Genomic DNA, 20,884 nt, shown 5'->3' with positions numbered 1-20,884 from the left:
TGCACTGTCTTTATCTTTCATTTTAGAGAAGGAATGTGGGGAGAACAAAATTAATGTCTAGTGCATTCCGCCCCTTTGATAATCTTCCACAAAATAACGGAAATTAATCGAACAGGAAAAAAAGTCTAGACAATGAGGATATCGCTTTGGATCCTAACCTTTGCAATGCGCTACTGTTGTTGTTTGAATTTCGAGTGTCCGGAGATTTGTCGGTGTTCCATCAAAAGTATTAATTGCAACGCTGTGACAGAGGCCATGGCACTGAAGCAGCACGGGACATACAGCAGACTGTAAGTGAAAAGGGATGTTACTTTTCCCCATTTTGAGATCTCCTTAATAATAATGTTGAAATATTTGGCACAGTATATCAAATACAAGGACAGTGAAATAAGTAAAGAGACATGAAATAGACAAGACGCTTCCTTCTTGTATGCGCTTCCTTCATTCACCCATGTTTGCGCAATTACGCACGAAAATACATGTTAATTTAATACTTGTACCGATGTAACGATTACCTTATTATGCTCTTTAAATGTTTTCCGTTTGATACTATACATGCTTCAGTACAGTGCAGCTCTGTAAATTCACCGTATGAATGCTGAGTGTGTGTAGTAACCTGTGGTGAATGACCACGCACCGTGGGGATTTTTAAATGACATAAAATACAGTAAAAATGTAAAAAAGCTAATAAATTTTATGTTTAAATGGCCATGGATGTAGTATAAGTGAACTAGATTATAGAGAAACTATGTTGTGCTCTCAAGAATAGAAAAACGGACGCACACGCCTATTTTTCGTGAACGGTGTTCATTCATAACAGAATCATTCCAATAACTCATTTAAAATGATCCGTGTCTTGACTTAATTCAGTGCAAGGAGGGCCTTTGCTAACTATGGACACCAAGACCTCGGTAGTTTCGGAAGTTTATTTTCCCCAACGTATTGGGGAAATCGTACAGTCATGGATTTTAATGCTGAAACAGCGACGGTGGAGTGAAGATCTTGAATTCAAAAGCTACCCCAATGAAGACACAGCGATGAAACAGGTTCTCAACTGACCTCAGAGCAGGCGGTAGCTGCGGACTTAGCTATACTAATTGTCTTGCAATTGTCTTTTTTACACTATTTTGCTACAACTAACCTATTCTGATATGTAAATGAATGTTAATTAAAGTGAACATATAGCAAATGATTTGATTGTGTTAATCCTCCTATTACCGAATGAGCTTTATTATACTTTAATGTTCAAAGTTATAGTGTTTCTCTTTAAAAAAAAAAATACAGAGACAAAATAACCAAAAACAAACTGCTATTTGAATAAAAACCTCCGGGAGACCATATGTTGAATTACTTTAATTATTTTCACATTGGTAAATTTAGCTTATGAAAATTTATTTAAATAATTAAGTTAATAAAATATAGAACATGCTAAATGCTAATGTACATGCTAGCGTTTCCATTATACACAGTATGTCAATTTGAATATCATAACACCAGGAATATCAGACAATAGTTTAATTATATTTTTCTCTGGGGAAAAATCTCTGCTACCTGGGATAGCTGCACACATTTTTAAGAACATTACAAATAATGTTTGTATGTTATTGTTTGTAAATAATATGCTAGGTGTATCCTTGTTTCACATTTTGAGAGTAATTCAGGAATGGCTTTAATCTATAGTTCAATTAAATAAATACATTTTGTGTTTGGCAAGACTCTTCATTGGTCTTATGGAGGCATATTTTTCATTATTTAAGGTATTTAATTTTTTGTCCGATTAGTAGCACTGCTCTATATAGGAGAGGGTGAGAAAGAGCAAGAGAGAGAGAGAGAGAGAGAGAGAGAGAGAGAGTGTTTGATTTGCTCACTTTCTTCACTGCCAATTTAAGGAAGTTGTCTTGGATAATTTGTTAGTAGCCCTTTGCCCTTTTATTTCCACAGGATTTGTTTCTGAATGTAATTCTATCCACAGCTTTTGGCCAGTATAATTGTGTTTTGTCAGTATTCTTGTGTTATCTAGTGCATTGCCCTGTTTAGATGGGGCACATATTAAAGGATTTTGACCGCAATTCCCCTTTCATTCTGGGAATTTCATAGAAATTCTATTTCTAGCCACCGAAAAGTCCATATTTGCTTTTTTTTCAGAAAGACAGCACTTTCTTCTTTTGAGAGGAGCAAATAAGTGGGTTGTGGTCAAGTGTGAAAACTATGGAGAAGGAAGGTCAAGTTGTTTTGCCAAAAGCGGATACTCCTTTGGTCATGCGGCCTCAAGATCAGACTTGTTACAGGAGTATGGAAGGTAGTGCCTGGTGAAAATGAATAACATGTGCATTTAATGTCCTTGAGCACTTAAATCATCTCCTGTATCTCAGACAGCCAAGTCCTTGAGTCATGATAAGAGCTGGAATCAGTCAAGGGCATCAGAACAATCAATGACATGCTGAAAGGGGCATTTCATGCATAATACATAATTTGCCATATATTTTTTAACAAAATTAATTATAGGGCCTATATATTTCAGTCTAAGTTATGTAATCAACACTCACAATGTACTGTATATTCAGTCAGTACAACATACAGTTTTACCTAGCAGGAAGTCACACAAAAAGGCAGGAGTGAAAAACGTCTTTATTCCAAGGGCAATCAAAGAGTCATGGTTAATCAAACAGTTCAAAATTATGAAATGGTGCTCAGATGGATATTAAGCAGATACATCCCTATTAGGCAATTATATTAGGCACATCAAACCCTATTTTATGAAGCCTTGGTTCCTTTCCCAGTCTTGCCATCCCACTCTTCTGCTGCCTTCCTCCGCCTCACTCTTCTGTCTAACCACACTTGACTTTCTCTTGCTTGAATTCAGATGTATTGCTTTCATTAGTCTCCATTGCGTTATGGTGAAACTGACAACAGTGCTCTCACTCAAGGCCTACTGTATGACATGGAAACCTATGGCACAAAAAAAAAACCAAATAAATTAATTAGGCAAGTAATGAAGCATCTGAAAGAAAATGACTTACAATTTTTTATCTGGTGCTTTACCAATTCCTAAACAAACTGCACCAGGAGTCTACAATATCAAAATTAAAAGAATACAAACAGATAAAATCACTTTGATTTCTAACCAGAAAATGTATATATATAATGTTGGGATTGCTTCTTCTTTGCTTCTTCTTTGACCATCCACCATTTTGTGGTCCTACGCAACAAGGATCTGTGCAAAATGATTGACATTGTTTGGGCTGTGTGTCTGTGGCAGCGAGATATACAGCAGACTTCCTTGAGGCTTATCAAAAAGATTATAGAAAACAATTTGTAAGAAGAGACACTACACATATATTATGTTGCTATAAAATGTCAGTAAATATTATGAGATTCAAGTTATCCTAAAAAGTCACATATGGTCAAAACCTTCTTGTACCATGTAAGCATTGTTGAAGCTGCAATAAAGAACAGGTACAACTAACAAGTCAGCTTCAACTACTTTGAAAGCATTTAGGGTCTCATACATATAGCAAATCATCCAAGAATTTATATCAAGCATTTGCTCTTCCATTATTGTAGGTGCCTGTAGCCTGGAGTTCATCTGCCTTCAAGCTTATGATGGGAAATCATGGAATATCAAACAGTTGTAAGGAAACAGGCACCTTATATATAATTACAGAATAATATATATTGTGGACTATAAGTAATTGACCAGGAACGCATTGTTTTGTTTTTTTCTGCATTTTAGCACCCTGGGTTTGAAAAGAAGCAAAGACTGAGAAATTACATAAAAATATTTAATTATAGAACACTTACTAAAGTCTCTTCATCCCCCTTTATTCTCATTTCTCCCATCTAAACATTTGTGAAACCTTTCTCCCAAACGTCTCCTAACAAGAGATTATTTTAGACTAGCTATTTTGTGTGCTCTGCATGCACAAACCAAGACAGGGAAGGTCTGTGATTGATTAGTATCAATGAAAGTATCATAAAAGTTATTTCATGATAAACTTTACTGAACTCAGGAAAGTCACAAAGGCATTTTTCCATAGAGCAAAGTACTTTACTCCCAAGATATAAAGACAATTTTGCCAAAGTGTTTTAAAAAACAATTTAGGTCAGCCTCTGCTTAAGCCATACAGTCATAGTTAACATTTCAGTGCAAATCCTTTTCAAATTGATGACTACCTGAAGTCTGTAGCCCATACACATCAGCAGATGCTGGGAATTTTATCGAGTGATGCCTTCTGTAATTCCTTTTGCACTTCAGGTTTGTGCTGGGGGAGGGGCCTTTTTTTTTACCTCTGTCTTGTTCTTGGATGCTAATGTATCTTGAAGGTTTGTCATGAAAGTTTTTACACTAATGTATGCAATCTTTTTTTCCAGTGTTTTGAACTATATCCGCTTGAAGAGTATTCCAAACCTCAGCTTTGATGGACTGAGATGTGTAAAAAGAATGTGAGTATCTGAGGAGTGTCATTACAATGTAAGATTTTGACCTCATTCATAAATAAAATAGAGCACCACTTTGCTTTAGAGCTAGGATTAAAAAAAGAATGCAAGAGAAAGAGAAAAGTCTAAATGTACATGAACTGGAGATAACAATCAGAGCCGGAGTAGCTAATCGGGAGATTCGGGAGGATTCCCGATGGGCCGGCCCATGTCAATCTCTAGTTTGGGCCGATTGGCAGGGAAAAATTATTTTGGGTCGGATTTGGGCATGAAACTCCCAGGCTGAAAAAGGAGCCCACTCCGGCCCTGATAACAATAATTCAAAATTGGTTATAATTTCAAAAATGATTTTGTAGTGTTGGTAAAACTGATAAAAACTTGGGCAAACGCTTACTCTTAAACCTACCATTGGCCTCTTCAATCCACTTTCTAACTATTTTCCCTCAGAAATCATTACACTATGTAGAATATTTTATTTAACTTATCTCCAGTAAAACTCCTTATTCCCCTCTTGACATTCTGGTCTGGTGACTGGGGAGGTAATTAAAGCACATTGAACTCATAGTCATGAAACCAGGCTAATATAATTAGTACTTTGCGACATGGCACATTATTAAAGCGGAAGTTGCCATTTAAACATGGCCAAATGCGCACAAGACAATATTTATATCATCACCACCTACACACCCCAACAGCAGATGAACACATCAGGATGGATGCTTTCATTCATATTGTCTATGCCAAAATCTAACCCTATTATGCAAAAATGGGCATTCATCAGACCAGGCAACATTTTTCCAGGATTCAAAATGATTTTTTGGTGAGCGTGTGCCCCACTATAGCCTAAGATTCTTGTTCTTGGACCCAGTGGGGAACATAACGTGGTCTTCTGTTTCAGTCACATCAAGCTTTGATGTGTTGTATATTTTGAGATGTTTTTATGCTCACCACAATTGTTAAAAGTTTTCATATGAGGTATCATTACCTTCCTACAAGTTTTTTTTTAACTATTCCATGTAATCTATTCAGATTTATGTGTGTGAAAATCCTAGAATGTTTGAAGTGTAGTTTCTGACTCATATCCGTATAATTAAATGCACAGTACCACTACTACACAATTAACTGATTGGATTATTTCATGAATGAGCAGATTTTGAAAAGTTTGATTTTTGTGGGAGTATTGGTCCAATTTAGCCATGTCTCTTTAAGGCTTATTAGGATGTAGTAGGCAGTGTGGTTACTGTCATTGTGTTGTTCATGCTGTTTGGCTATCCTCCCCCATTTACCTATTAATTTGGCTCCATTTTGTTTGTTGGCTGTGTGCAGCACCTTTACAAGACTTTGTGGTTTTTAGTAAAGAGCTTGCAGTGGCATTCAACTTTTCTTCTATGCTGATATTGTAGTATATGTACAATGAATGAACACTGCTCTGACATATGTTTGAGGTATATTTTAAAAGCTCCCTTAATTTCACCCTTCTATATCAGATTTTTCTTCCTGGAAGGGAGGCACAATTGTAGAGGAATTAAGTTAATTGCATAAATGTTTTATGATGATTCATATTTCTTACTGAACTAGTGTAATATGACAAATTTCGAAGCAGAACTTTGTAAATTAAGACCAAAAATGAATCACAGTTGTACATAAAAAGAACCCTGAGTAATAAATCAAAATTAAAGATCTACTTCAGTGTACCGTCAGCCTTGTTTGAATGCTGGATGCTGTATTACACATGTTTAAAATCAGGTTTGCATTTGATATTTAAATATGTAATGTATAATACAATTAATACATTCATAGTTTTATGTTGTATGCCTTTTTATGGTAAAAACTAGTAAATCCACTTACAAATAAACATTTTATGCCTTATTTGTGTAGTAATGAATCAACATTATGAAATTCTGGGTAATTTGAACTTTGGAGTCAGTACAGCTTTACAGTTTTGACCCTTGACTTGGATTTTGCAGAGCATATGAAACTTCACTTGATCAACAATAATTGACTTTTAGCTGCCACTCTTTTTTCCTGGAAGCCAAATATACATTGATGCTTTATAATTTTTACCTCTTACCTTAAATTACTTTGTGATTTCAGAGAAATTGCTCAGAGTGTCACACTGGAGACCATTGAAACTCAAGCCTTCAACAGCCTTCTTAACCTCTCAGAGATGTAGGTGTTAAAGACCAGCCATAGTGATTTTTCATGTGTACATCTGTGAACAATTAGCTAATATGGCATGGGATTTGGGGATGAGGTAACATGATCAGTTAGAATGGGACTAATCCATCTGTCACAGCGCAGCTCCTCCCTTGGGCATGTTGGTGTTGTATGTTCATTTGTGTCTATTTACAGTATGTTTATATGCGTGTTTGTTAATGTGTATGTATGTCTCTCCATTATTTGTATCTCATGTCACTTGTCTTGTTAATGTGTTGCACTTGTGTCTTGATTATGTTCATGTATTTAAAATGTTTAAGTGTGTTCGTAATGGTGGGTGCGGAGAGAAGGACGAGGCACGAGTCCACTCTTGCAGACACTGACGGTACTATTATTTTAAACAAATGCGCAGACAGCGCACGTATAACATACACAAATCACTACGTGTAAGACTCTGACAAAGACGAGCACGGGACACTGTGCGAACGCACATTAAATAGACAAACCACATAAGCCCTGTGTGATCACGAGACGAGCCACAGGTGAGACTGATGAACACACTCAGACACAACCACACCCATGAAGATCCACACACGCAGACGACTAGACGCATACAACATAAACACACGGGGTAAGGGGCTGTAACGTCACAGTGTTAGACTGCGTCGTTGCCAGTTCTTGTCAGATGTGGTCCTGCAAGATTGTTGGTGTTTTCAACATTTACCGTGAGGTGTCTCATAAACGTGCGAATATAGCCTGCTCTTGCCTCGGCTTCCTGCTTCCTCGCCTCAATGTTACATCAACCAGTTAGCAAGTGCAAAACATCTGCAACATATTCTGTATAAAAATGCTAAGCTCTTGACAATCAGAGTTATTAATGTTTCTTCATGAACTTTGACTCGTGTGATTTGCCTGCAGATCAATCCAAAATACAAGGAGCCTGGTTTACATCCACAAACGGGCCTTCAACAAACTACCCAAACTGAGATATCTGTGAGAATCACATTTATTCTTACTTCTGAATAATTTTGCTATCGTATCTAAAGGGTCTAAATGAGTTTAGACAGTTCCAATCATGAAACAGAACCTTCTTGTTCTCAGACTTTCATAAGACTGATTAAATTGTGCAGCATTTAAAAAAGGCTAGTTTTAATGCAAACAATATGGCACAATACCAATTTGGTATCACTATCTATGCCTGTTATCAATAATGTTTATAATTCTCTCAGGAGCTGTGGTTCAGTTATTTGGTTCAAACTTCGATTGTTGGGGTTTTTTTGTGTGTGAGATGTATTATGCATGATATATTTTTTTACAGATATAGGTTCTAGCCAAACAAATCTACACACGTGGACAAAATTGTTGGTACCTCTTGGTTAATGACAGAAAACCCACAATGGTAACAGAAATAACTTTAATCTGATAAAAGTAATAATAAATAATAATTCTATGAAAATGTACAAATGAAAGTCAGACATTGCTTTTCAACCATGCTTTAACAGAATTATTTAAAAAAATAAACTCATGAAACAGGCCTGGACAGAAATGATGGTACCCCTGAAAATAATGTGACCAAATGGACATGTTAAATCAAGGTGTGTTCACTAATAAAGGTAAAGGTTATAAGACCATCTCCAAGCAGCTTGATGTTCCTGTGACTACAGTTGCACATGTGATTCAGAAATTTAAGATCCATGAGACTGTAGCCAACCTCCCTGGACGTGGACGCAGGAGGAAAATTGATGACAAATCAAAGAGATGAATAACACGAATGGTAACAAAAAAGTCAAGAAAAACATCTAAAGAGATTCAAGGTGAACTTCAAGCTCAAGGAACATCAGTCTCAGATCGAACTATCCGTCGATGTTTGAGCCAAAGTGGACTTCATGGGAGACGACCAAGGAGGACACCATTGTTGACAACAAAACATAAAAAAGCCAGACTGGAATTTGCCAAACTTCATGTTGACAAGCCACAAAGCTTCTGGGAGAATGTCCTATGGACAGATGAGACAAAAATGGAACTTTTTGGCAAGGCACATCAGCTCTATGTTCACAGATGGAAAAATGAAGCATATCAAGAAAAGAACACTGTCCCTACTGTGAAACATGGAGGAGGCTCTGTTATGTTCTGGGGCTGCTTTGCTGCATCTGGCACAGGGTGTCTTGAATCTGTGCAGGGTATAATGAAATCTCAAGACTATCAAGGGATTCTAGAGAGAAATGTGCTGCCCAGTGTCAGAAAGCTTGGTCTCAGTCGTAGGTCATGGGTCTTACAACAGGATAATGACCCAAAACGCACATCTAAAAACTCAAGAATGGCTAAGAGGAAAACACTGGACTATTCTGAAGTGGCCTTCTATGAGCCTGACCTAAATCCTATTGAGCATCTTTGGAAGGAGCTGAAACATGCCGTTTGGAAAAGGCACCCTTCAAACCTGAGACAGCTGGAGCAATTTGCACATGAAGAGTGGGCCAAAATACCTGTTGAGAGGTGCAGAAGTCTCACTGACAGATACAGGAATCGTTTGATTGCAGTGATTGCCTCAAAAGGTTGTGCAACAAAATATTAAGTTAAGGGTACCATCATTTCTGTCCAGGCCTGTTTCATGAGTTTATTTTTTTAAATAATTCTGTTAAAGCATGGTTGAAAAGCAATGTCTGACTTTCATTTGTACATTTTCATAGAATTTTTATTTATTATTACTTTTATCAGATTAAAGTTATTCCTGTTACCATTGTGGGTTTTTCTGTCATTAACCAAGGGGTACCAACAATTTTGTCCACGTGTGTATGGGCTGACCTAGCTTAAGTGATTTACCTTTCTCTGACCATGAATTTTCTTTACTTCATAGACAACCTGAAACAATACTGACTCTGTTTTTGTTTTAAGAAAGGATTAATAAACAAATCAATGTTGGTTGTGGATATGTGGTGGAGAGCAATGCTAAGAATTTCTTGTTTAAATACTGGCAATAGAATGCAAATAATCTGCTCCCCTGCACTGGGTTATTCTCAGGGCTGGCTCCAGGGTTGTCCAACCTGCCGCCACAGGGGAGAGTTCGCGAGATAGCTCTTGTCTAAGTAGTTGCAATTAGCGTGATCACAGTGATGACCTGCAGCTGTCCTTCCTCTTACTTAAGGAAGACAGTTGCAGTGTCTCACTGCTGAGTTGTTTATTGCCCTACGTTATGCGCACATAGTCAACCTAACTTATCGGTAACATGTTGCAATCTCGTCACCAGTCTCTCACTTGCTCCTTCCCTTACCTTGCTCGTTCAAGTATTTTACTCCTGTGCCGCTTCCTGGCCTTTCTCAAGTTTTCCTTTGCTGTTATTTTATCTGTCTGGTTTTGTTTTTGTTGGGAAGGGTTTTGAATTTGTAGTGGTGTTTGCCTACCAGCCAGTTACTTCCCCTGGCATCTTTAGTTCTTTAATTTCTCCCATACAGTTCCTACTGTCGAGTTTATTTTACACGTTGAGCATTCCATATTTTTTAGTTTGCCCTGGTTATTTCCCTGTACCTTGTACCGGTGGTGTTTTCTGTTGGTGCGTTTCCTGCAGTCCTTTTGGTGGAGGTTTTAGTTAGTTTTCTGTGGAAAAGCTCTTGGGTTCGTTTATTATATAAACCTTGCGGTGGATTCACTCCCGAATCCTACAGCATTACAGTACAACTCAGCCATGATGGACCCAGCTGCGCCACAAGAAATTGAAGAATTAAAAATGCAGTGCTGTCAAGACAAGGGCAAATGATCGGCAGGCACGAGCAAACACTCCAGCAACTCCAAAATGTGGTGGTTGCCATGCAGGCTGCTAGCCAACCAAGACAGTTGCCCAGTAACCTTGTTAGCCTTCCACCCACTGAACCTCCTGCAGCGGTGGCTCAGTTGGAACCCGCTCTGCCGTCTCCCGCGCTATGCAGAGTACCCCGAGAAATGCAGAGGCTTCTTGTTTCATTGTTCACTTGTTTTTGAACAGCAGCCCTCGCGTTTTCCCACTAACAGAGCCAAAGTGGCAGCAAGGCTCTGACCTGGGCTATGCCCCTCTAGGAGAATCAGCCAGAACTGTGTTCATCATACGAACACTTTGCGCAAACCATTTGTAATATGTTTTACCACCCTGAATCTGGGGGTGTAGTGGGTATGCAACTACAGTGAGTCCCTGCTTAACGACGGGTCTGGTTAACAACGAACCAGAGTTACGACCGACTTTTTTATTATTTCGCACGGTGCGCGGAGGAGCAGTGGCAGCACAGTGGAGTGTTGTGGAGTGTTGTGTATGATAAACTGAGGCAGCACAGCCTCCACCGCAGCCCATCTCGGCAACGCAATCACTTTTTCTCACGCTGTATGCACGCACGAGAACATTGTTAGTTTTTTTCTATACTGTATTTACGATCAAAGCGTATCTAAATCTAGGGTCATGTTAGGGTTGCCACCTTTCCCGGTTTTCCCGGGACTGTCCTTCTTTTTAATATTTGGTCCCAGGAAAAAAAAATCAAATAATGTCCCGGTTTTCACTAGGTTAGTTCAACTGACTATTTAGACTGTTTCTGCACACTTTACATCTGTCTTTTTTTCTCGCTGTGTCCATTTCAACCCCCCCCCCCCCCCCGTCAACAATTTATGGCTACGGCCTTTGAAGCATTGCAGGAGGCCCTGGTTTGTACCAAATTGGAGGTCAAAATTCAAGTCAAATTTATTTATATAGCGCTTTTCACAACACATGTTGTCACAAAGCAGCTTTACAATCTTATGGGTCCAGATCCCTAATGAGCAAGCCAAAGGTGACAGTGGTAAGGAAAAACTCCCCATGATGGTGAGGATTAGGAAGAAACCTCGGGAGCACCAAGACTCAAAAGGGAACCTATCCTCCATTGGGCTCGCGTGCCGGCTCTCGTCTAAAGTAGTCGCAATTTACGTGATCACAATCAGCAGTGGTGACCTGCAGTCCAGTTTATTTCACGCGTTGAGCATTCTGCATTCTTTAGTTTGCCCTGGTTTTCTCCCCATATCTCGTTACAATGGTGTTTTTCTTTTGGTGCATTTCCTGCAGTCCTTTTGGTGGAGGTTTTAGTAATTTTTTTTCTGTGGAAAGGCTTTTGGGTTCATTTATCTTAAAAACATTGTGGTGGGTTCGCGCCCGAATCGTACCGCATTACAGTTATCAAAATGTGTAACGCTGGCGACTGGGTGAAGGACGAGACATGGAATCCTGTTCGTGACAGACGTTACTTTATTCGTCTTGATAAAGATAGCGCAGACAGCGCACGTTTAACACAGACATATAGAGACACGTAGACTCAAACAACGACGAGCACAAGACACTGCGCGAATGCACATTAAATAGACAAACTACATAAACCCCACGTGACGACGAGACGAGCCCCAAAGGGAGTGTTCGGGGACCGTAACGTGACAGACGCCCCCACCAAGGGCACTACCCGTCCCGGGGTGCCAACAGGACCAAGTGCCCCGAACTCACGTCGATGGGCGGATCCGAAGCGCCCAGTCCTGCGTCTGGGAGATGACCGCCCTCGGTGGCGAGTCCGCCACGAACAGCCTAGAAAACCCTCCCTGGGAAGACAGGGGAAAAGACGATAGACACACATAACGGGACGTTTACAAACACACAAACAGGAACATTAACACACAGAGGCATGAAATGAAAAAGGGGATTAGGCAGACATACGGGAACATTCACGAACACAGGGACAGACAAACATGTAAACGGCACCAGGCTGCGCACCAGGAGGAGAGCGGCCAGTGGAGAGAAACCGGGAGCTGCGGGAGCTGCAGGTGCTACGGTGGGCGGTCCTCTTCCCACCCTCGCTGCAAACCCTCCACCGGGTGCGGCGCTGCAGGAGAGCGCCGCTCGTGCTCTCTCTCTCCTCTCGGTCCACTGGGTAATCCCCCTCCGCCTAGCGATAGCCCTCTGGACCTGGCAGCGGGAGCGTCTTCCTCGACCTCCATCTCCTCCTCACTGCCCAGGCTCCAGTTCATGGGCTCCTCTGGGCTGCCACCCCGGGAGTAGTCCATGTCGCTTCCCTTGGAGCGTTCGGGGGATACACCCACCTCCGGACTGTTCCTCCCCCTCACGGTCCCGGCGGAGAGCTCCGAATTGGGCAGACATTCTTCCTCCTCCTCCTCCGTGCGCTCGGAGCCACCCGAGCACATGGACGGAGGGTAGTCCTCTTCCTCCTCCTCTTCCTCACCATAATCTACGGTGGGAGTGGAGCACACGGACAGAGGGTAGTCCTCTTCCTCCTCCTCACCCTCACCGTAATCCACGGTGGGCGCGGGGTGCGAAGCATATAGAGGGTGAATGGTCCTCTTCCTCCTCCTCCTCCTCGCCTGGAGAGTCCGCCCCCTCGAACTCGCTCTCAGGGGTCTTCTCCGTGAAGCAGAGCTCGAGGGAGCCTACCCGCAGAGGTGAAATATCTCTGGAGGGAGAGGGGTGACGTTCCTTCCACATCCGTATCGTGGTCTCGCGGAAATAGTCCGCCATCTCCTCCATCTCTGCTTCCCGAGCCCGAAGCTGTCCTGTATATGTCCCCGTACAGCTCTAATTTTCCCTGTTTCATTTCTCCACATGGCTGCCCGCCTGCTTGAGGAATAATCAGATGAGGAGAGACAAGCGATCCATCCTGGGCCAGCCACCTCCTGCCTAACCGGATGCCTACACCATGATGGACATTATTACATATTTTTCCTTTTCTTTCTCTTCTTTCTGTATAAATTGTTGTTGTTGTCATGGTGACCGGTGTCGGCCAGAGGAGGATGGGTTCCCCCCCTGAGTCTTGGTTCCTCTCAAGGTTTCTTCCTCATGCAAAAAAACTAGGGAGTTTTTCCTTGCCACTGTTGCCCTTGGCTTGCTCACTGGGGGCTAGGACTCGGCACTTGTAAAGCTGCTTTGTGACAACAACTGTTGTAAAAAGCGCTATATAAATAAAATTTGATTTGATTTGATTTGATTTGAAGCAGCATAATGTCACACAACGGGTCCTGCTGCATCGCCTCAAGGGTGACTGGGGCTCCGCGGTGCTGTGCAGGGGAAGAGGCATGGTGGTGCTTGCTGGGCCTCTTCCCCTTCTTGGCATAGCCTGGCATGGTGTCTCCTTCGGCTCGTCGTTCTGTAACGCTGGCGACTGGGTGAAGGACGAGACACGGAATCCTGTTTGCGACAGACGTTACTTTATTCGTCTTGACAAAGATAGCACAGACAGCGCACGTTTAACACTCAGACATATAGAGACACGTAGACTCAAACAACGACGAGCACAAGACACTGCGCGAACGCACATTAAATAGACAAACTACATAAACCCCACGTGATGACGAGACGAGCCACAGGTGAGACGGATTATCACAGGACGTAACTGCACCCACGGAGATCCACTGACGCAGACGAGTAGACGCAGACGAGTAGACGAAGACGATGTAAACACACGCCCCAAAGGGAGGGTTCGGGGACCGTAACATGACAAAATGATAGTACTGCAAGTCATCACACCTGTGAGAGTGCATGGATATTTTCAGTTGAACATGCAGTAGTTTTAGTCATCATTGTGAAGAAAATTCCACAGTTTAACTCTACAGCTGAGCATGAACTATATGAAAAACCTAACTTGCTGAAATCACATGACTTGCTATGTTATTTTCAGCCTGGATTTATGGTACTGGACAGGTTTCCTTTAAATCTCCTGGTATCTGATACAACTAGAGCTAACCATCAACCTTGGAATGTTCTTAAAGCTGTTTCGACACCATTGCATAAATTCACATTTGATTAGCTAAACTGCTAGTATGATTAAATGTAGGCTTACATATCTTTTGTCTTTGTCTGGCAACACTTCTTCAAATCTGGATCCCAGTTGTGGTATAACACCTTCTCCTACAAACAAAAAACCTAGCTTGTGGAAGCCACTATTCAAGGATTGTTGGGGCTAATTCTCTTATCTGTGTTATGATGGCCAGTTTCCTTTATCTCACTGCTTCTCATTTCCACAGGAGCATATCCAATACTGGGATTGCTGCATTTCCTGATCTGACATCCATCTTTTCTCTTGAAGCCTATTTTATACTGTGAGTTATACAAGTCATATGATTTTATGAATATTTGAGTCAGATAAAGGGATAGGAACATAAAAAGGTTGTTACACGTTACACATTAGTCCACCATGCCAAATATTTCTGTTATGATCTAGTATACAAGCTACTAACAGTTCATAAGAGAAGAATTTTTCAGTTATTGATCATCTAAACAGCTAGCAACAATGCAACAGATATTTGCATATTATCGAATTAGTCATGCTTATTATTAGATTAGAAGTGGGTTTTCCAGTGTGAATCAGATCACTGAATGGTTAGAACAAGAATATCATGAATTTTCAGTCTCACATGGACATACAAAACAACAAGCAATGTTTATTTTATGTGTTTTAAGGTTTTATACAACCTCTTTCTTCTTTCTTATTTTAAAGTGATATTTGTGACAACCTCCACCTACAGTCAATCCCATCAAATGCCTTCATTGGAATGACGAGGGAAGACACTGCAATGTTAGTTGGCATGTTCTGTTAGACTACTAACGAATGCAGTTGATTCTACAATTTCTTCTTTGTGTCCCTTGACTATTAACATATGGTGTCTTATGGGCTAAATGCATCTTGCCTGTTGTACTTTGCCCATATGATGGTATTATTATTCTCTCACTGTTTGGCAGAATAGGTCCTCCAGATTCTCTAAGAAAAGCCAGCATATCACGATACCCTAATAGCAGTTGTTCAAACAGTAAATAAATCCATTTCATAAATAAATCTATAACTGACACTGTGTATATTTGGTTCTCCTAGGAATCTTTATAACAATGGCTTCAGAGAAATTCAAAACTATGCCTTCAATGGGACAAGCCTAGACAAATTGTAAATACTGCTTTTTTTTTACATTTACGATCATTGTTCTGAATCTGCTAATTCATCAACAGAATGCATTTGAATATTTTCCCCAATTTGTCTCTTAGAGTATTAAAGAACAACCGAAACCTGCAAATAATCCACAAGGATGCATTTTCTGGAGCTTGGGGCCCTGCTGTATTGTAAGAGATATCCTGTAGAACTTAAGACATCATATATTTAGCTTCATTAGATGAGCTTGCATCTGTTTTGGGAAATCTGATCCTGCTTAATAAATCACATTTACCAGTTTTGCTGCATTCACTGCACTGTTGCTCTACCGCAGAGATGTTTCATCTACTGCTCTGGAGACGCTGCCCTCTCGAGGACTCCAGTCCGTACACATGCTACTGGCGCGCTCGGCCTTCTCGCTGAAAAGGCTGCCTCCCCTAAAGAGCTTGGAGAACTTGAGAGAAGCTCACCTCACCTATCCCAGTCATTGCTGCACACTGCTCACCTGGGACACTCGCAGGTGCCTCTGAAATTATGCACGCTACATTTATCATTAAGAGGCTGCTGACCTGATCACTATTAATCTGCCCATTCTGATTAGCACCTAGCATAGGTTCTCATTGGCTCCTGCTTTAGCAAGTGTGCACTCGTAATGTCATCTTGTGAGCTTACTATAATTTTGTACTGCAATATGAGATTAGTATTTGCTAGCTCTGCAAACATACTTACACTGCAGATATTTTAACTTTTGCCCTCATAACAAATCTGATTCCTATCATAAGCACATAATTGTCAATTGAATCAGGTCAAGGTATTAGCAGTGTTGGGAACGTTACTTTAAAAAAGTAATTAGTTATAGTTACTCACTACTTGTTCAAAAAAGTAACTGAGTTAGTAACTAAATTACTCTATAATAAAAGTAACTAGTTACCAGGGAAAGTAACTATTTGCGTTACAGTTAAAAGTTATATGCCGATGAATAAGGATTTTTTTTGAAAAAGCAGTTTTCACAGTCAGTTGAAATGAGTAGATCAGAAAGGTGTTAAACTTTTGATATTTATTGCACATCCACAGACCAGTGCAGGATAAAATCCTTTAAAATCCCAAATCTTTGTAAAAAAAAAAACAGCTAAAGTAAACAGTTACACTATATATAAAGTGAATTTACATCTATCAAATTAAATTAAATTCTCTCAACCTGAGACAACTGGTTTGTTCACAACAAAAGTAAACTTAACAATAAAACCTCTATCCTTAATTAAATAAATAAAATACCCAGTCTGGTAGACATTCAGGAACTTCAAGTATTTTCTTAAATAATGTTTATATCGCCACCTTGAAAATGTAATTTTTTCTTCGGCTTGCTTTCAGCCTCTTCTCCGTTTGTGTCACGTGTCTCTCCGTGTCACTTGCGTGCTTCGGCGCGCGTGTAAAAACACTGGCTCTGATTCGCTTACTAACTTGTTAAGTTAAACAGGTGTTACACCGAGAACTGTGACCTATCGAGATCTGTTACTCCTCACTAGCCTGGGCAGCGGTCCGCTCGGATTAGTGTTAGTATATCAATATATAGTAACGCACCGCTTTTAATGACCAGTAACGTCAACGGCGTTGTAACGACAGGAAAAGTAATTAATTATATTATCCCGTTACTGACAAAATGACGCCATTACCTAACGCCGTTATATTTAACGGCTTTATTCGTAACACTGGGTATTAGTAACATTATTAGTAATAGTTTTTATAACTTCTGATTAGTTTATTCTATGTGTGACGGGCAGGGTGAGCGAAATAAAATGGAAGCGATCACGCCAAGTCTCAGGGGAAAAGTATGGTTTAATGAAGAAAGTGCGCAAACCAAAAACCCCGTGACTTTGATCCGAATTAAGGATATAATAACCAGCGGTCAACTGGTACAAAGACAAGACATATATAGGCAAACAAACGACCCTCAGGTGAGATGCATCACAGGCTCCGCCCACCCCAGGGACGAACACAACGCAACACGTGACAGGACAGCTGCCGCTGTAGACGGGGGCGACCAGTAGGGGGCCCGCCGTACCGTGACAATATGATTGTGATGTTGAACCATTGATCGTAATTTTAGATATTAGAGTTGAAGAATGTAGCTTGATGCCATACTTTGCATTATTATAAAAATATAAAGACATAACTTTGTAATTGTTATGGCCTTGTTAGTATCTTTCAGGAAAAGTTATGCCCTGTTAATGCTCTAACAGGGAATATTCACCTTCAGTGCAGAGAAATGGATCTTCATACTGTGAAGAGCACAGTTCATTACCAAGGTACGGGATGCAACTTAACTCTGCTGTTAAAAATAATGTGGGTCAGAGAAGACTGAGACTCCCTAATATTCATATTAATATTGCATAGACTGGTAACTTTTGTAAGTCGCTCTGGATAAGAGCGTCTGCTAAATGCCGTAAATGTAAATGTCTGCAAAGCTAGATAATAGTATTTTAAGAACTTGCATGTATGCATAGATTTACACACATTTGTGTAACTTATTCACTTTTGTCATTTTTTTCCCTTTATGACTACATGTTTAGGAACACAGATGGGATTTTTTCTCGTGAATCTACAACAGTGAATGTTCCATTTTCCACCAACACTTTGAGGCCCCTTCCTGTCGAAGCCATTTTTGGCAGTGTAGACTTTGAGTACCCAGAATTGGAGATATGCCAATCTAGACCAGCCCTTCAGTGCAGCCCAGAAGCAGATGCATTTAACCCCTGTGAGGACATTGCTGGGTTTGGATTCCTGCGTGTGGCTATCTGGTTCATCAACATTCTGGCCATTGTAGGCAACCTCACCGTACTCTTAGTGTTCTTCGCCAGCCGGTGCAAACTCACTGTCCCACGCTTCCTCATGTGTCATCTGGCCTTTGCTGACTTCTGCATTGGTGTCTACCTGCTCATGATTGCCACAGTGGACCTACGCACACGTGGCTACTACAGCCAGCATGCTATTGAGTGGCAGACTGGTGCGGGCTGTGGTGTTGCAGGCTTCCTGTCTGTCTTTGGTGGTGAGCTGTCTGTATACACTCTGTGTGCGATCACTATAGAACGTTGGCATACCATCACCCATGCACTACGGCCAGAGCGCAGACTGGGCCTGGCCCATGCTGCAGCCATCATGGCTGTGGGCTGGCTACTCTGCCTGGTCTTGGCCCTGCTTCCCCTAGTGGGTGTCAGCAGTTACAGCAAAGTCAGTATGTGCCTGCCCATGGACATCGAGACACCCCTGGCCCAAGCTTATGTCATTCTCCTGTTGCTCTTCAATGTGGGGGCCTTCCTGGTGATCTGTGGCTGCTATGTGCGGATCTATGCAGCCGTACAGCACCCGGAGGTGCCTGGCCGCACTGCTGATGCCAAAATCGCTAAGCGCATGGCCGTGCTCATCTTTACAGACTTCCTCTGCATGGCACCCATCTCTTTCTTCGCCATCTCTGCAGCCTTTAAGGTTCCCCTCATCACAGTCACCAACTCCAAGATTCTCCTGGTGCTCTTCTTTCCCATCAACTCCTGTGCCAACCCCTTTCTCTATGTTATCTTCACCAAGGCCTTCAGAAAGGATGCCTGCATACTGCTAAGCTCCATTGGTTGCTGTAAGAACAAAGCCCACATGTACCGCACAAAGACCTACTGCTCTGAGCATGCTAGGAAAGGCAAGAGTACGTCAATCAGCAAAAGTACTTCAGTCAGCAAGGCCCCTCGCACTGTCACATGGCTGTCCTCTTTTCCTCACCAGAAGCCCCAAATGCAGATAGAGGGTGTGCAGAAAGACACCTGAGGAGATATCACACATCCCATCCAGACTCTTCACTTTGTCCTTTGTCCTGCTCTCATCTTTTCATCACTGGGTGATATTGTATGGTGCATTATGTTAGCCAAGCTTCCCTCCAGTATAAAAACCCCCAGCTCTGACAAAGGAAGGGGTAGAATTTGCTGTAGAAACAGCTAAATTATAATAGTTATTTTCTCAGACAATGCTATTGTTTTTCTCAAGCTGTAGGATTAATCATAATTTATTTATTAACTTTAACTTATTTAGAAACAGGCTCTTGATTCTGAGCTTATTCATATCCCTAAAGAGAGAAGCAGAGAGGAGAATTAATAAAAGACAAGAACTGATGTTCTGTTAGACTTCTAACAACAATCACGTCTTTGTTTGCCTGACTATTAACATTTTCAAGGGCGTGGGTATTTTTGAGTTAAATGCATCTTGCTTGTTACACTTTGCCCACATGATGGTGCCATTCATTATTCTCTCACTGTTCAACAGAATAGGTCCTCCAGATTCTCTAGAAGAAAAGTCATAATAGTTTCATGATAGTAGCAGTCCAAACAGTAAATAAATACAATTCAGTTCAATCGACGTTGTTTACACTGAGAAAAAAATGACTGACACTGTGTATATTTGGTTCTCCTAGGAATCTGTATAGCAATGGCTTCAGAAAAATTCAAAACTATGCCTTCAAAAGTACAAGCTTAGACAAATTGTAAATATTGTTTTTTTTAACATATATGTTCAGATCATTGTTCTGAACCAGCCATCTTAGCAGAATACATTTTATGTATGTCTTAGAGTATTAAACAACCTACGAAACCTGCTAATAATCCACAAGGATGCTTTTCTGGATCTTCTGGGTCCTGCCATATTATGAGATATCTTTATTTATAACCTATGAGACATAGACTTGACTCTAGGCTTTCTCATGTCAAGAGAGGAGCAGGGAGTGGGAATGATCAATTTTGTCAGAGGCTACATGAAAGTAATTTTGACACCTTATGCTAAGGCCGATGTTTAGTGTAAGAAATACAAATTACATTTCTCTTCACGTCTTCTGGCACCATTCTTTAAAAAGGTATTTCTTAAAAGTGTTACAGATGGAACTGCACCATAGCCTTGTTTTTGTTACATTAAATAAATGGAGATTTCACAGGTTCATATTGTCTAAGTAGCCTGGAGCCTACTTAGGCCATACAAATATTCATACTCCTATTCACCTCGGCACCATATCTGGAAGTTGTTAAAATTAAGTTTCATGTTCTGACATTTTTAAGGCTTATTGTAATGAAGGACAATAAACGTGCATACATCTCAAGGATGTTCACGTCTTATCTCTGAGATGACAGCATACTGTTGTCTTCAAAGAGGTCAGAGGGCCATGAATCTGTGTTCTGTCGTTGACCTTGTTTGAACACAATGTGTATGAAGATAGCGTAGCTTCGGTTAGAGACCTGGCGAGTTTAAGCTAAATTGCGCCGTGCTGTGGAAAATCAAAGAATTACATTAAATGGTCCGTCATAAGCTTTTTTTGTTACTTATTGTCTTTTGCTACTAAAACTGTTTTAAAAACATAC

At 40.8% G+C, this 20,884-nt stretch overlaps 1 protein-coding gene across 6 annotated transcripts; it reads left to right on the top strand.

The window, feature by feature from the left end:
- The first annotated feature begins 21 nt into the window (after window positions 1-21).
- lhcgr (luteinizing hormone/choriogonadotropin receptor) lies at window positions 22-20,746 on the top strand. Of its 6 annotated transcripts, XM_076973897.1 has the most exons (12): window positions 2,195-2,299; window positions 3,565-3,631; window positions 4,372-4,443; window positions 6,532-6,606; window positions 7,513-7,587; window positions 14,602-14,676; window positions 15,075-15,152; window positions 15,447-15,515; window positions 15,614-15,688; window positions 15,832-16,017; window positions 17,738-17,803; window positions 18,068-20,746. In XM_076973897.1, the coding sequence occupies exons 1-12, from the start codon at window positions 2,209-2,211 to the stop codon at window positions 19,308-19,310; spliced, it is 2,172 nt and encodes a 723-aa protein (XP_076830012.1). In that variant the 5' UTR covers window positions 2,195-2,208; the 3' UTR covers window positions 19,311-20,746. The 6 variants fall into 6 exon arrangements, with proteins under 6 accessions (XP_076830011.1, XP_076830014.1, XP_076830016.1 ...); XM_076973896.1 differs by lacking the exons at window positions 2,195-2,299; window positions 3,565-3,631 and adding an exon at window positions 22-290; XM_076973898.1 differs by lacking the exon at window positions 7,513-7,587.
- The last annotated feature ends 138 nt before the right edge of the window (window positions 20,747-20,884 follow it).

This window comes from Brachyhypopomus gauderio, chromosome 15 (genome assembly GCF_052324685.1).
Source record: "Brachyhypopomus gauderio isolate BG-103 chromosome 15, BGAUD_0.2, whole genome shotgun sequence".
Classification (NCBI taxonomy): domain Eukaryota; kingdom Metazoa; phylum Chordata; class Actinopteri; order Gymnotiformes; family Hypopomidae; genus Brachyhypopomus; species Brachyhypopomus gauderio.
Note: the sequence above shows the minus strand (reverse complement) of the source record. Positions and strands in the feature narration are given on the sequence as shown.